Genomic DNA, 15,938 nt, shown 5'->3' with positions numbered 1-15,938 from the left:
GGGACAGACAAGGGAAACATCAGCGTGCCCCCTTGCATTCTCACTAGCCACAACACACTTTCCAGTAACACTACTAAGCGGGGGAGGTTGAAAGTGCACCCCCCGCCCCCCCTCCCAAGAAGGGTTGTGCATCAAGTGTAGCTGGGTACGGATTTCAGAATCTCAGAATTCATATTGTTACTCCCTGTGGCGCACCAGGATTTTCAGTTCACTATGTGGCCATATTAAACATTTGGTTGAGGCTGAAGTTGAATACCATCTTATTTGGGTGATGCTGCGCTAGTAAGCGCACAGCCAGGTGAGCAGTTAACTATCCTACACTTTCGCTGAATGCAGTCTAGTTTCCCTCCCCTTTAGCGCTGGCAACGCATACCCCACGCACGATTGAGGTGCACGCAACACCCAGCACACTGAAAAGGATACAGATCACATTATCATGCAAAGGCATACATGAACAAAGCAGATGTTTATTATTAACAATACACTATACATTCTGTTGCTTCCAATACAGATACACTGCTTTATAATTTCTTTTATCAAGATTAAATGTACAAAAGTGTGGGAATTTATCAGTTAACATGGTGTCAGAAATATGAAGTGCACTGCCAGGGCAACCGCCCACAGAAGGTAAAACGTAAAAATAAGACACAAATGTAATGCCAGTGGTTTATAAGTACAAGGAACAATGATGCGTTAGTGAGAATAAGACCGCAATACATACCGTTTAGTGTTATTCCAGCCCACACACTAGACATTAGTGTGGCACAACACGTATAAAATCACTGTTCACTACCTGTCCTTCATGATTATTAGTGTCTACCTATTATGGTCCCAATGTAGCAAGACGTATCTGAGCCGTATTGTTCAAAGACACAGAATTCCTCACTTTCTATAGGGTCAACAATTTGCCCCGCGTCCTTCAAGGGCTAACATATCATTAACTGTGGAATTAATGAAACTAACAAATCTTCAAAAACAAGGTCAACCTATTAGCAGGAACAAACCAGTTGGAAAAGGTGCCCGGTTCCTCGTGATCAGTATCCGCTTCGCTGAGATGGCTACACACTGCACTCCTGAGCAACGACACATTACAAACAAGTCCACTGGAATGTACAACGCCCGCAGAAAAGACCCCCACCACTAAGAACAATGATGCTCGAAGTAAAAGAGATTTTCAGGCAGTAGATCTCAATCCTTTTTGAAAGGTACGTAAAAATGCTGGTCGCGGATCGCACCAATGAACTACGTGCTTGCTGCAAGAAGGAATCCTTCCTCGTCACCCCTGTGTTGATCAGCACAACGGTTCATCTCTGGGAAGGTGCAAATTACATTTGCAGAAAGAATCCATCGACTTCAGCAGCACATCCCATTCAGCGGCACCAATGGGTCGAATTCCATCCCAAATCCCTCACACATTCTTGGGCAAATTTAAACCAAATCTCAGATTTAATGTCTCCCATCTCAAGTTATGCCTAGATCCTAAGGGCTGCCTTTAGCTAGTCAGTCTCTTAATACTAGTCAAACCCAGTTGTTAAATCTTTGCTTGGAAATGTCACATTATGCGCCATATTTCTTTTTCTGCATACAGCTATTTTCTATCCACTTAGCCAAAAATTAAAGGAAAAGAAAAAAAAGTAATGTAGACATTCTTTTCACAAACATTAATGATACTAGGCTACAAGGATGTTCCCAGCAGGGATGTCAGAAACAATTAGATGCGGTGTACAAAATCAGATAAAGGCATCAAAAGGCTTGACCACTGTTGGCCATGTCATGCCATCTGCTGGCTCACTTATGCGTCCTTCACACATCGGTTCTGCTTAGGTAATGGAAGGTTGGAGCACAGTAATTTACAATGGAAATGTAATGGTATTTCAGGCATTTTGTTTTGAAAATGTGAGTTTGTTCACTTTTAACTGTCTCGGTGCAGTTTCAAGTATGTAGTGGATGAGTGGTCACATAACAGAGGTTGATGTTAACAGATGGTGCATGGAGACAGTGTTTGTTTCCACAGAAGTCAGGCCTTCACATGGCAACAGGATCATCAGGTCAGGTATGTACGTGCTACACCGCATCCTAGGTAACATTACCTCCTAGCAGGGATACCCTCCCCCTCGCAGTCCAGAACAGCCTCCCTGGGGTTCTCAAGGCTGTGCAGGTTTCTGCCTCCTTCTACACATCTTGCATAGCCGCTCTCACTAAACATACCAAGATGCAGCAACGCAGGCGGAAGGGCGTTAACAGGAGGGGCTTTAAGTTATATTTGTCCTCAGAGTCTGGAGAGGGCAGCAGGGTGACTGCAATGGCAACAAAAAACGCGCTCTGCATCCGGGTCTCGATTAAAACCAAATGTGCATCTGTGCTGGGTCGAGGTCCCGGTGCACATCAGTGGTGGCCCTTGATTCGATCACATTGCGTCTTTTTAAATGGGTCTGGTCTGTTTCAGGGAGAGAGCGTGGTGAGGGCCCCTCGAGGCATTTGAGAAGGAGGGGGCTGTGTTCAGCGGTGCAGTAACCAGACCTCGAGCACGTGAGCGCTCTTCACAGCGCTCATGCCTTCTCTGTTCCCAGCTACTGCTGTTGTCTCATTGCCAGCTGCAGATGCGTTCAGACGAGGAGTGTGGATCTAGTTCAGCCCTCTCGAGTGGGATTCAACGACACAAACTGCGTGAGAACCATAGAGATGAAGTAAGAACCCTCACAGGCAGCAGGCAGCCCAGCCCTCTCCCGCTGGTAGCGGTTCCGGTGGCCCGACGAGAGGATGTGAAATGCTAGAAGGTTCCCGGCCTTGGTCCCCGCCTCTCGTCGCTGGTCAGTGTGGATACTTGGGTCCCCCTGTAAGCACACAGGGTCTGGAGGGCCAGCAGACTCCGCCCACGCTCCTCCCCCGTGAGAGTTCCTTCCGAGGAGGCGCGCGCGCGCCTCAGAAGTTGCTGAAGAGCTCGTGCTTCTTGCTCCAGTCCATCTGCGGGGCGCGCTTGTTCGCGCGCTTAGCACGCGCCTTCTCTTTGGCTTCTGCGGCGGTGGGGCTGAGGCTCAGGCCGCTGTCCTCGAAGGGGTCCTTCCTGTCCGAGCCTCTTGCCTGTGGGAAGAAAAAACAAAGGGAGCTTTTAATCTATTACAGAACGCGAGAAAGAGCAGTCCCAGAGGCCAGAGTGTGGGGACCAGGCCCTAAATGTTTTATAAAGCATGATGGCTATGAGAAAACGCACTGAAATGCTTTATGAAAAATAAATATAGAGTCACACTCGCCTAGACCTCCTGCTCAATACTCCTCTATCCACCTTATTCCCCCCCATCATCGAGGCTCCCCGTCCTCTCTCTTGCATGCTCCTCAACTGCAGATCAGCAGTACAACACGCCACAGACATTGCTGAAGCTCTACTCGCTGAAGAAATTGACATCGCTTTCCTCCCTGAATCCTGGCTCAATGTCCACTCCACCCCCATTCTTGACATTCTCACCCCTCCAAGGTACACCATTATCAGACAAGACAGACCGATCAAAACCGGGGAGGGGACTAGCCATCATCCACAAGGCAGGAATACAGATTACCAAACTTAAACCTGCAGAATACCTATCGTTTGAATACCTGGGTGTCGAACTCACTGCCAAGGGCACCTCACCCATCAAATTCCACACCATCTACCATCCTCCTGGAGAGCGTACCCTTTTCCCCGAAGACCTAAAAGACCTAATATCACGGTTCTCCATGACAGACACTAAAGACGTGTTCCTGGGTGACCTCAATATCCACTGGAACGACCCAGAAGACTCCACTGCCCAGAACCTATCCAACCTACTTGAAATATATAACCTCAAACAACTCTGCAATAAACCTACTCACATCAAAGGTGCAACACTGGATGCGATCATTACCAACAATGCTCTGGTCTCTCTGAGAGCGATTTCTCCCATTGACTGGTCCGACCACCACCTCATTCTGTTCAAAATTGATGCACTTGTCTCCCACCAACCTATTCGTGATGACAAACCTAAACACTGGACCAGAAATATCAAAGCAGTCCCTTTATCCGAACTTGAATCCAGGATTCATGCCCATCTTCCACTCCAACCCTCATCATCGACGCCCGATGAGCTGACTACACACTTTAACTCAAAAATGACAGAGGTTCTAGACCAAGTAGCTCCTCTCAAACTCAAACAATTGAGGCGAACCAAATCTAAACCCTGGTTTAACGTGGATCTGAATGAGGAAAGGCGTCAACTCAGACAAACTGAAAGGTCTTGGAGACTAAACCCCTTGACCTTACACCTAGGGCAACTTGGATCTGCTCGGCAAGCATACAAAAAACACATTTTTAATTAAAAGGCGCCTTTCTTCCGCAGCCAACTAGATCTGGCGAAAAACAGACCGAGAGAACTCTTCAACATTGTCAAAAGCCAAACTAACTGCACTCCCTGTCAAGAAATCAAAGCCACCAATGAGCGTTGTGAAGAAATTGTCACCTTCTTCACTAATAAAGTCTTGAAAATTGATCAATCCTTCATCCAAACCTCTAACCCTCCTTCCCCCTTAACCTGCCCCACTCTAACCACCCCTGATCATTCAGAAAGAGTTCTTACCAAGGACAATCAGGTCTGCCTCCAGCTAAAAAACAATGCGCATTGGTCCGACTTTGAGCTTATGTCGGAAAATGAGGTTTTCAGTATAATTTCTAACCTAAAACCTTCCTCCCACACTATGGACCCCATCCCATCCACAATCATAAAATAACTTAACCACACCATTTCCCCTTTCTTGACAAAAATCATCAACGCCTCTCTCACCTCAGGCTGTGTCCCAGACTCCCTTCAACTTGGACAAATCACACCCAGTCTCAAAAAACCAGGGGCCGACCCTAATGATCTCAACAACCTCAGACCTATCTCCAACCTCCCATTCCTTGCAAAAGTATTAGAGAAATTCCACCAACTCAACAAACACATTGATGAGTTCAACCTCCTCAACACCTTTCAATCAGGATTCAGGAAAGGCTGTAGCACGGAAACAGCTATGCTCAACGTCTCTGACGATATTCACAAGGCTTTAGATGAAGGTGATGCCTGCCTACTCATCTTTATTGACCTATCTGCGGCATTCGACACAGTAAATCATCCAGTGCTTCTGGAGACCTTGTCGAAGCGCTCCGGCATCAATGGCACAGTACTAAAATGGTTCACCTCCTTCCTTAAACACCACTCGCAACAAATTAAAATCAACTCCTGTCTTTCGAAGCCAACAAAAGTCACACTTGGGGTCCCGCAAGGCTCGATCCTCTCCCTGGCCCTCTTCAATCTTTTCATGGAGCCCCTCACAATAATCTTGAAAAAAGCTGGAGTGAATTACCACCTTTCCACTGATGACACCCAAATCTATTTCAAAATCAAGTCTCCCAGCGACATCTAACACCTCAATGCCTCTAACCGAGATCCAAACTTGGTTCAACGCTAACCACTTAAAACTCAATCCAGATAAAACAGAACTAATCCTATTCACTCCAGAAAGCAACCATCGTCCAATCCAAGAGTGGCTCAATACTCTGGTCGCCCTAAACTGCCCCATCGTCCTATCCGACTAAGTTAAGTCTCTAGGCATCACCCTTGACAAGAACTTATCTTTGGAGGCCCACATCAAAAACTCTGCAAAAAGTACTTTTTTCTCTCTAAAACACCTCAAGAAATTGAAACCTTTTCTTCCCCATGATGACCACAAGACAGTAGTCCAATCCCTAGTTCTCTCTAAAATCGACTACGGGAACGCCATCCTAACAGGGACTCCAAAAGCTCACCTAGCCCCTCTAAGGGCAGTGTTGAACATGGCCGCTCGACTCGTATCTGGAGTAAAAAGATTTGATCACATCACTCCAGCTCTCAACTCCCTCAACTGGCTTCCCATGGAAGGGAGGAGTGTTTACAAGCTGGCCTGCATCACACACAAAACCCTTCACTCTCCGGCCCCTAACTACCTGAACAACAAACTAGTAAGAGCAGGTCAATCCAGAACGCTGAGAAGCTCCAACTCACTCCTTCTTCCTCCGAAACTGAAAAAGAAAACCACACAATACCGATCGTTCTCTGGCAACGCTCCCTGGATGTGGAACGCTCTCCCTAGAGCCCTCAGATGCAACCCCTCCTTCTTCTGTTTCAAAAGGGACCTGAAAATCCATCTCCTTAACAAATACTTTCCTGACCAACGTCAACTAACATAGACTTCAACATCAGAGTTTACTCCTCTCTCTTGACATTCCAGGATAGTTGGTGACCGGACTGTGTTAACCACCTTATCTTCTATGCTGTATTTTTTTTTATCCCTGGTTTTGCTTTCTTACTGCCTGCCTACTATGTAATGCAATTTCCGTCGGTTTTTCTTTACAGTATGTATGTAAAGCGCTCTGATACCTACAGGTCAAGCTAGCGCTATATAAAACATTTAAAATAAAATAAATAAAACATGCATATACACACATTGAGTTGTGGCTATGTCGTGGCCTAGGCTCTGTACCTGCCTCTTTGAATAGCCTAGCTGTTTTTAGGTCTCTCCTAGTGTTGCAGCGCATGCGCTGCACACTCTGCGAGATCTATTGTCGTCGAGGAGACTTTGGAAGGGGACTTAAAGCCCCACCCATCCTTCCCATTGGCCGGCGTCATTATTTATGTTAAAGGCTGGCCTCCGATTGGAAACAAGGCTTCTAGGTGAACGCCCCGTCTCCTTCTCGGCCAGCCCATCCGGACTGGATCGTGTGCTGGCCTCGTGAAACAATCTCCTTCAATTAGGTCTGTGAGCACTTTTTTTCGCAGCAGTCTCAGCACTAATAATGGCTGCCATGGGATTCTTTTGTAACTTCTTGCGATCGCCTAACATAGCCGCGTGCCTTTTTTCTTTTTTTACTTTTCCTGTGAGTGCAAGGCAGGTACTGTGGAGGTCGGGTGCTTGCTTAGGGCTCGGCAGAGGGAGGTGCCTAGGCTGATTGCGCATCAGTACTGTTTGTGAAAGACCGCTTGGCGAAAGCGCAATGCAAATGTTATTGGGATCGATGAAAATCCTGAAAGATCTCCGTGAGGGGGTGCTGGAGCGTCACGTGGTTACAAGGGACAACAGCTATGCAGAAGAAGGCAGAGCACACAGGGCGAGGCTGGCATTCTAAATAGGGGCTTATCTTGTGTTAAGTGATCACGGTACTTGTCAATCACAGATTTCTTAAAGAGGAATTACGAAATCTCCCTCCTGTCAGCAAGGGAGCGGCTGCAGGTGTCGGTGAATAATTTTGGGGTGCATGTCGTGGAGAGAGCAACCCGCGAAATGGGAGAGAGGAACTTCCTTAAACAGAGTCTTCGGACACTGTGCCTGTGAGAGGCTGCTGGTGGTCGCCCCTGTAGAGCCTGCCCGAGACTGCACCTGTGGACCCCGTCCCAAAGGTTGCGCCTGTGGACCTTGTGCCTGTGGACCCCGCCCCAAAGGCTGCGCCTGTGGACCCTACCAGAGGCTGCGCCTGTGGACATTACTGGACAAACGTGTGGGGGTCCTGGAGGCTGCAACAATGGAGGGTGTTGTGGCACTCGCTTTTGGAGGGTGCGCCTGTAGACCCTTCTGGAGGCCGCAGCAGGAGGGGGCTGGGTAAGTGCGACAACAGCCGACCAGCATGGGCAGCAAAGACTTCCTCACCGGCAGGACCTTACCTTTCTACATGCTGGCACTACGTGGTGCGTTACACATTTTCACCACTGCATGCTTTTTTTATTCCTAGTGGTTACCAGAGGACTCCTTTCAGCAAATACGGCATTCTGGGAATTGTAGTCTTTGCTCACAGCCAGAGACTTAAGTGCATTAGACTAAAGGAATGAGAGGATTGACTCAGTCCCCCAAACGTCCTCCCATATTTAAGTCTCAGCAAAAAGGTGTGGCGCTCTGAAAAAAATAATTGTGCGCCACGTTGGGTTGGGGGGGGGGGGGGGGGGTAATACCCAGTGGTCTCCATCCAGAGTTCTTTTCAGGTCTTTTTCCGTGCATTTATTGATCAGAAAGATTAATAAAACGTATTTTGCTTCTTTCTTCCACTCCTCTCCTAATCTCTCCCCCACTCTCTCCCTTAATTCCTCAATCTATTTCTTCTGCCTCTTACTCACTCTTTCATTACATTTTCTTTACACTGTGTTTTTGGTTCCACAACCAATTGGCATGATCTTTTTATATTTCAATATTGTACACAACTAGACGTTTCTATTTTTACATTCTAACAAATTCACTGTAAATTTGGCAATAAATGTGCCAATACAATCCTGGTGTGATATAAACACACAAAAAGGTAATTTTGTATCCAATAATTATATCCGTCTCTATGGGAAAAAAGTCAGCCCTTGCTTTTAGTTATGTTTTCAATGTTTTTTAGATTTTCCCTGGTATGTGAAAGGCAGTGTGACTTTTAAATGTATTTAACTGTTTAGGTGCAAGAGGGTTTTTGGGGAACAAACCATGTAGGGACATTGTACTTTCTTTTAGCGTACTTTTCAATGTACAAAATACTAAAACTTATGTAACAAAACAGTAGATGTGCCGTAATCTTCACACCAAATGGCTTCGCAGCTTAAAAACGTAAGTTTTACTTTCTATGGAAATCTTCACATACTGTTATCTATGGACAAGCATGCCATCTGTATTCCACACATGCAGCTGCAATAAAGATAAGAATCTTTACTACCATGGTAATTTTCTCTTTCCTATGCTGTTGTTTGCTTTCCCAAAAATTGTCACAAGCCCACAAACTAAGCGTACTTTGCAGCTAGAGCTATACTGCAGGGTGACATCTCCCCCAGCTCAGCTACCATGTCTAAGGCCTACACCTGTAGAAATATCTAAAGAAGCGCAAGCTTCCTACCCTCATGCTCTCCTATAAAACCTCAAAGGCCCACAAGGTACGTGTCCTTACCAGTCTAAAGCTCTACTTCAAGGTGACCTCTCCCCAGCCCAGTGGACGTATCTAAGGTTTGGACCTGTAGAAGTTTCTAAACAATCGCAAGCTTTATCCACTCGTCCACTCATCCTCTCCCACTAATCCTCAAAGGCCCACAAAATAACCATCCTTACCAGGCCACAGCTCTACTTCATGGGGACTTCTCCCTAGCTTCGCTAACAGGTCTAAGGACTAAACGTGAAAGAAAAAAAAAAGTGCAAGCTTCTTACCCTCATCCTATCCAATAAAGCCTCAAAAGTCTGAAAGGTAGCAGTCAAAAGCTCTACTGGGCGGTGACTTCACCCCAGCCCAGCTAACATGTCTCAAGCTTGAAACTGCAAAGATCCTACCGTAGCACAAACTTCCTCCCCTTATCCTCCCCCACAGCTTCTTAAACACACTCAAAGTAAGCGTCCTTAGCAGTCCAGAGCTTATCTCCAGGGTCACCTCTCCCCACCCAGCAGACATGTCGGGCCTAAACCTCCAAAGACCTTACCGTACCACAAACTTCCTTCTCTCATAGTCTCCCATAGATTATCCCAACACCTTAAAAAAAAAAAGTATCCTTAGCAGTCCAAAACTCTTCTACAAAGTGACCTCTCCCCAGCTCACCACACCTCTTTTTATCTCTCTCGCGCTTTCTCTAACTCGCTCTTTCTCTCTAGCTATACCCGGTTTCTCGCTCTACAGAAAACATTATCTCTTATGTAATGACAATGCCTTTTATTTATGTTTTTAAAACAAAAATAAAAGGCATTGTCATTTATGTCAATAGCTCAAACTTGCATAAATGCGAGACCTATTGCATTGCAAATGCTTGTTTAATAACCCCTCTTTCAGCTCACGCAGTCTGTGTTCCCAGCCTCTGGTTTCAAGCCTCGTGCATTGTGCTGCAGGCTTTTTACAGCAGTTGTGCCGCATCTTGCATGGCTAACAGCTATCTAGCCAAACCTGTGCTCCATGTGACATCACTGCTACAAGCTCTCTTGTTATTCACCTCACATAGTTGGACTGTGTTTTAAACGTGTCGTGCAGCAAGGAGATGGGCTCGGATGCGGAGTGTGATTTTCAGGGTCTCATGATCAGTGAGTAAGCAAGGCCCCTCCCCCTAGGAGACCTCGCCATCCTTCCTCTGGAACACACCTCAGGCTAGGCACAAGTAGGTGTTAGTAACTCCTAGGATGGTGAAAGTTCTCAGGGGCACAATCATTTTCTCTAGAGGGATCCATTGAGGTCCAAGAATGAGGTGTTTCAAGTGCATAAGTTCTCTTCTGCCAAACCTTAGCTTGCTCCCAAGACCTTGATGCCCTGTTTGATTAAGTCTGCCTCCCTGTCTGTGTGTGGTGGTCTCAGTCCAATGCTCTCCCACAGTATATTCCCGGCCTCTCCTGGGTGGGCTGCCGTCAGTGTACTGCACCAAGAGGTTAAGCAGGCCCTTGTGCTTACTGCCAGGAAGGAGTTTCAACAGGGAGCAAAGAAAACTTCCTGGTACGGTCAACCTGCAAAATAGTCCCATTTGGACAAGATAAGTCCAGCTCCACGATGAAAAAGGCTAAAAGCGATGGACAGAAGTGCTTCAATTAAAAGAATTATCGAGTGAATGATGTCCCAATAAGTTTTACAACCAGTCAGTATCAAATGAAGGCTCATTCCAGAATTCTTATTGTTGGCGTCATAAGACTGGCTAAAAGGGCAAGTTTTGTGTTTTTACTAAAAGCCCCTTTAAACTTAACAACTGGTTATTACTCGGAGCGCACGCAACATATTTTTTGCTCCCTGTGCCATTACGGTTACGGAGTCACCTTCCTTAGCAGTGGAGTCCAGCCCCCTCTTGGTGCAGGCAAGGGGTAAAAAGGCCACCCTTATGCAAAAGATACTGAAGAGTGTGAGATGTAATAGTGGTGCAGTACCACCTTTACACTCCCACGCCCAGGGACACCTCAGAGAGCGCACAAGTGGTGCAAATGTCAATCTCTGCCGGGCCTTCCCCGCATCTCATGAGTGTTCCTGCCAGTCACACGCTTTTGCTTCAGACACACGCCAGCAGATTGAGGAGTATGAGCCTCCAGCTAGCATGCTCCCATAGCAGATCCTTGCGGGGGTGGTGATGATGATGTCACCAGGACTTCTTCAGACAAATCTGGCCCTAATACCCCAGCACGCCAGTGGTCTGGATACACTGGACCCTGTTGATGTATCTCAATTGAGATCTTCCATTCACAATCTCCTCTGTCAGGCAAGATCAAGAACATGAAGGCAGACTGTGATCTTCCTGATACGGTAGCACAAGAGGCTGAGGAGCAAAAACCGGATACAGTTCCTCCGGCAGGTGAATTTGCCAACATACTATTGTCCATTTTGGTTTCATATTAATTCCTATCTATTTTTAAGCACCAAACTGAGAGCTGCGCTGGCTTCTGTACAGGGTACACCAGAACTGGTTTCTGAAGCAGTTTCTGCATTGCCGGTTTCGCTCTTGGTGCCTCTCCCCATGCCAAATGTTTTCAAGAGGATGATCTAATCCAAAGGGGGCTTCTGAGGATCGACCGCTGCATCCTCAATGGAAGGAGGCTGAAGGATCCAGACGCTGAGCGTGAGGTTGATAATGGATAGCCAGGGGACACGATTCATTCTAGAAATGGCTTTGCAATCCTGGATGCTGTACCCTTTGCACCACAGTGGGACGCACTGCAGCCCTACTCTGGTGGCTGCCTCGCCCCCCTCACCAATGTCTTCCCAGTATGAAACAAACCTCTAACAGCCAGGTGATCTTTCGCTATGCCAGACTAACCTGATCAAAGGAGAAGCGAGCTGCAAATATGCCTTAAGTTTGACCACTAGGTTACCCGAACAAAACCAGGGATGTATAAAAATGTATGCTCCACCTTTGAAATGAGGCAGCTGAGCAGAAAGAGAGGATTTCCCTAAGACATCATTAATATAACAGCATGGTTCCCTCCTCGAGACACGCTATGGCTGAAGTCTTGAAACTTAAGACTTAAAGCAAGATATAAAGGTAAAGTTCATCAAGTGGTCAGTCAATAAAGAACTCTTCCACCTCCTAATGGATTAAGTGCTCCGCCATTACACGGCAGGCAGAGTCACCGCGAAGTCCTTGAGTTCTATTCAAGTTGTGCCGGCCAGATTCTAAATGTCCATCCAGCCAATACTTTCAAGTGTGTCGAGGCAACGGCTTCTTTTCATTCCCAGCCTTCTACTGATGCATCTACTCCACTACTCTTCACAGCCTGAGAGAGGGTACTTTAGAGGCCAGCCCCAACCAGTCACCACAGACTTCAATTATGCTCAAGAAATCTCCCACCAGACATGCAGGAGATACAATACACAAGGTTGGGAAGGAGATGTGGCCTCTGTGTTACAGCTGCCGACTTTGGAACATGGAGTCCCAAGTTCAGAATCCCAGCCTTGGCCCTGGACTCAACATTGTGATTCTGGGCAAATCACTTAATGTCCGAGTGTCGAAAAAAAGGTGGAATATAATGTTGAATTATATTTGTGCAATCCGCACTTGATGTACACAGTCTTCTAGTTTGTCTCTCATTCTTTAATGTAATGTCCAGCGCTCCTTTGCCTTCTAGCTAGGTGTGCACCATATAAATACCAATAATACATACATATTGTATGCAAAGATCCAAGGCCTCTTGTGATGCTGTAGCATAAGAAAGTATTGTTACCTATAAAAAGCAGTGCTATTTGTTCTGAATCCACCTCCACACTATCGACAGATGGCTGGTCCCAGCTGCAGCAACAGAGAGCCAATGCTACACTTACATAGTCCAATGTGTCGAGAGGTCATCCTGTAAACATCTGGGTGCACCAATTTGTCCATTGACCTCTTTTTGCTGAGAGATTAACTGTAAACATTCCAATATCTTGACTCAAAGCATCATAGGGGACCCAGCTGAGGAAAGGTCTACTAGACACATGACCCGGCAGACTCCTATTAAAGTATAGTGTAGAGGTCTTTCTCGAGTGCAACTCAGTGACAATTTGGTGGCTTCAGGGGATTCATACCTCATGCACAGACACCAATCGTCGCATGGAATCCTTGGAGCTGCCCTCAGCACTGCCCTGGGATCAGGTGTTGGAAAGCCAGCGGCAGTCTGTCTATCCATCCATCTCTTATGCTGGCATTAAGGTGGCGGTAGGCATGCACCAAAGTCAAGAGCTATTTAAGAGAGCACCACATTATAAATACACACGGTCAGACTTTAAGGGGGGGGGGGGCGATTTGCGGAAATTAAGTGATTTGCACATTGTCACAGCATGTCTAGTCCACGCTGGAACTCGAACCTTTTTCCTCAATTCCTAAACCGGCCCCTCTGGCATTAGACCACATCTTCCCAATTTTTACTGTTTTACCCAGACAGATGTGCGTGGTATCCCAAGGTCCTAATGTCACCCCTTCCAGACGGTCTCTAATTTTGGTGGGTAATGTGAGGTGCGTAGCTGTGGATTCTGCGGTGGGTTCCTCTTTGCTACTTAGCATTTTAGAGACTCTAGTTTCAGCCGCACTAGTTAGCGCTGGGTGCCTACGGGTAGCTTGTGCGCTCTATAAAACCCCTTTAAATTAGGCTAGGACCTCTCCGAAGCGTATGTTTCGGAGTCAAACCTTTAAATTACTTTTGTTTTATTTCTATAAAGTAGAATGTGATTAAGACACCTTGCCATGTAAGTCTTCGCCGAGGCATGCGTCCCAGTCTCGCACACCGCGGGGAGGAGGAGAGGACCCGTGTTCCAGGAGGTGATAACCAGAAGCACAACTTGTGGCCAGTCATCTTTCAAGCCTCATTACGCTGAAGCAGTTTGCTTTGCAGCGCCGTGAAACCAGAGATTGGGAAGCGAGCGCTGCGGGAGACATTTCCTCTTAAACTCGTGTAGCTTCATATAATCGTCGCCCGGCATATTTTAAAGGGATAAAATATATCGGGTTACAATTGTTGTTCTCGGTGCAACCAGACCCCGCTCGGCCGCCTGCCCCTGGACAGAGCCCCATTGAGAGAGGGCTCGAGCTCTGTCTGCGCGCGCACCCCGCGCGAGAGCGGGGTCAGCGAGGCGGGTCAGGCCCCGCGGCACGTGACGCGGAGGGCATCGCTTACCTTGGGCTCGTTGTCCGGGCTCTGGAGGTCACTGTGCGACGAGGAAGTGGACGACCCGCCGTTGACCTGTGGGAGAAACGCAGCACATTTTAGAGTGTGCACGCGCACGCACACACACACACACACACACACACACACTGGTCAATACTTGGTTATTTTAAACAAACTGGCATCAGGGCCTAGGCACACAAAGGGCACGGAATACTCCCGGGTTCACCGGGACGGTGGCGTACGTTCCATCATCACTTTACAGGGCACTACAAGGAGCGCTGTCATTAGAAAACATTCGGGGGAGGAGGGGGTGGCTAGGCGTCAAAGCGGACGTATCTGGGGGTTCATTCGGGGCACCAGTCTGTTCATGGGAGGTTATGTTGACAGGACATTGGTTTTATCGACTGCGGTTCCCGCGTCACGTTATACCGGAGCCCCCATCCTAAGCCTCGCCTGCTCACGGCTGCTGCCCTGGGAGAGTGGCGCGCAGAGAGTAGCTGCTTATCGCACCTGAAGGATAGTATTTTAGACACTGGGACATCTGTGGCCAACAACGGCACAGACCACGCACCCTGCGCTGTGGCCACAGCATAGGCCGTGCAGCCTCACCTGCACACACAGAGCATTTAGAATCGGGGTAGGGAATGCTACTTAAAAAATAACAATAAAACCACAGTCCTCACAACAAGGCTGGAATCTGGCTGGGTTGCCAGAGCCACCCTCACCTATTAGACGAGCTGGAGTGTGTTTCATGGAAATAGGCGTCTGGACAAATAATCCTGGCTCTACTACTCCAACATATTCTGGTAATGAACACGCATATACGGGAAACGGCCTTTACAGCGGGGCTGAGCCACGCCGCAGCTTCACCCAAGCCGAACAACGCTCGCCCTAAGCGGCCTGCGGTTGTGCGTCCTGCATGGCAAGCTCGGTTTCCTTAGTTTACCAAACTATCTGATCTTGGACAAATCATTGAATCACTATTCTTTTGTCCGTTAATTTGCACTACAGGCGAGAATGTTGAGATACTCTATAGGGAGATGACCAGCATATCCCCAGGACAGGACCCCTGGCGTAGTTTCAATTCACACATGATGATTGCATCATACTTTCATGGCTACATTATTATATTTTATGACAAATAATGAACATTTAAACTGCACCCAACTGATGAAACACAATCATATCATTGGCAGTACTCGGCTCTGAAGGGAACTCGGAGGTCAGTGTAACTGGTTAATTATTGGGGGGCAGCCTAAAGATTTTGAGTCCAGTCCCCTGCTCCTTCAGGTGAATGTGTTTATGAGCCGGTGCGGTGCCGCATGTAGAGTGCGCTGCAGGACGCATTCCCCAAATCAATGGGTAGCAAACGCGCCGCCTTCCCTGGTACCGCTGACCAGTGGCGGCTCCTCCGCTAAGGCGGAGGAGATGCGACCCACAAGGAAAATAAAATGATAATAATGTCAGGTTATCATCATTTAATTGTTCCCTAGTGGAGCCCCAGGCGTAGGGCGGGTGGGGCTGGGCTGCCCAAAAAGCAGGGGAGGAGTGGTGGCACTCTCTGAATGTGCATGACTGCTTGGCCGGCCGTCTTGGGCCAGCCAAACAGTCCTGCGCATGTTCCCAATCCGCCTGTAATACACCGGCTGGGGAGGAACATGCCCAGCCTCCCATTCTCTGTCTGAGCGCCGAGCCACAGCACTCGGACCAATCACAACGCTGTTATCAGCAGCATTGTGATTGGCTAGAGGATCCTGGAAGCCTGGGTGCTTCCTGTTCCTGCGTCGGCAAGAAGGATGGAGGAGAGGCGGGCACCAGTAAGGTACGTTTATTTTTTATTTTTCTGTTTCTCTCTTTTAACCTCCTCCTCTCCCAGC

The 15,938-nt window shown here is 47.6% G+C and overlaps 1 protein-coding gene across 2 annotated transcripts in view; it reads right to left on the bottom strand.

Annotated features, from left to right (window-relative positions):
• Positions 1 to 447: 447 nt before the first annotated feature.
• The window catches only part of NHERF2 (NHERF family PDZ scaffold protein 2), a 347,541-nt gene continuing 332,050 nt past the window's right edge, over positions 448 to 15,938 (bottom strand). For both annotated transcript variants that reach the window (XM_085629400.1, XM_085629399.1), the window contains exons 6-7: positions 14,071 to 14,136; positions 448 to 3,081 (exon numbers count right to left, since the gene is read on the bottom strand). In XM_085629400.1, the coding sequence (XP_085485526.1) occupies positions 2,923 to 3,081; positions 14,071 to 14,136 (225 nt within the window). In that variant the 3' untranslated portion in view covers positions 448 to 2,922. The remainder of the gene's footprint in view (positions 3,082 to 14,070; positions 14,137 to 15,938) is intronic.

The sequence above is a fragment of the Triturus cristatus genome, chromosome 10 (genome assembly GCF_964204655.1).
Source record: "Triturus cristatus chromosome 10, aTriCri1.1, whole genome shotgun sequence".
Lineage (NCBI taxonomy): Eukaryota > Metazoa > Chordata > Amphibia > Caudata > Salamandridae > Triturus > Triturus cristatus.
The sequence above is the reverse complement of the archived record's forward strand: the minus strand, read 5'-3'. Positions and strand labels throughout refer to the sequence as shown.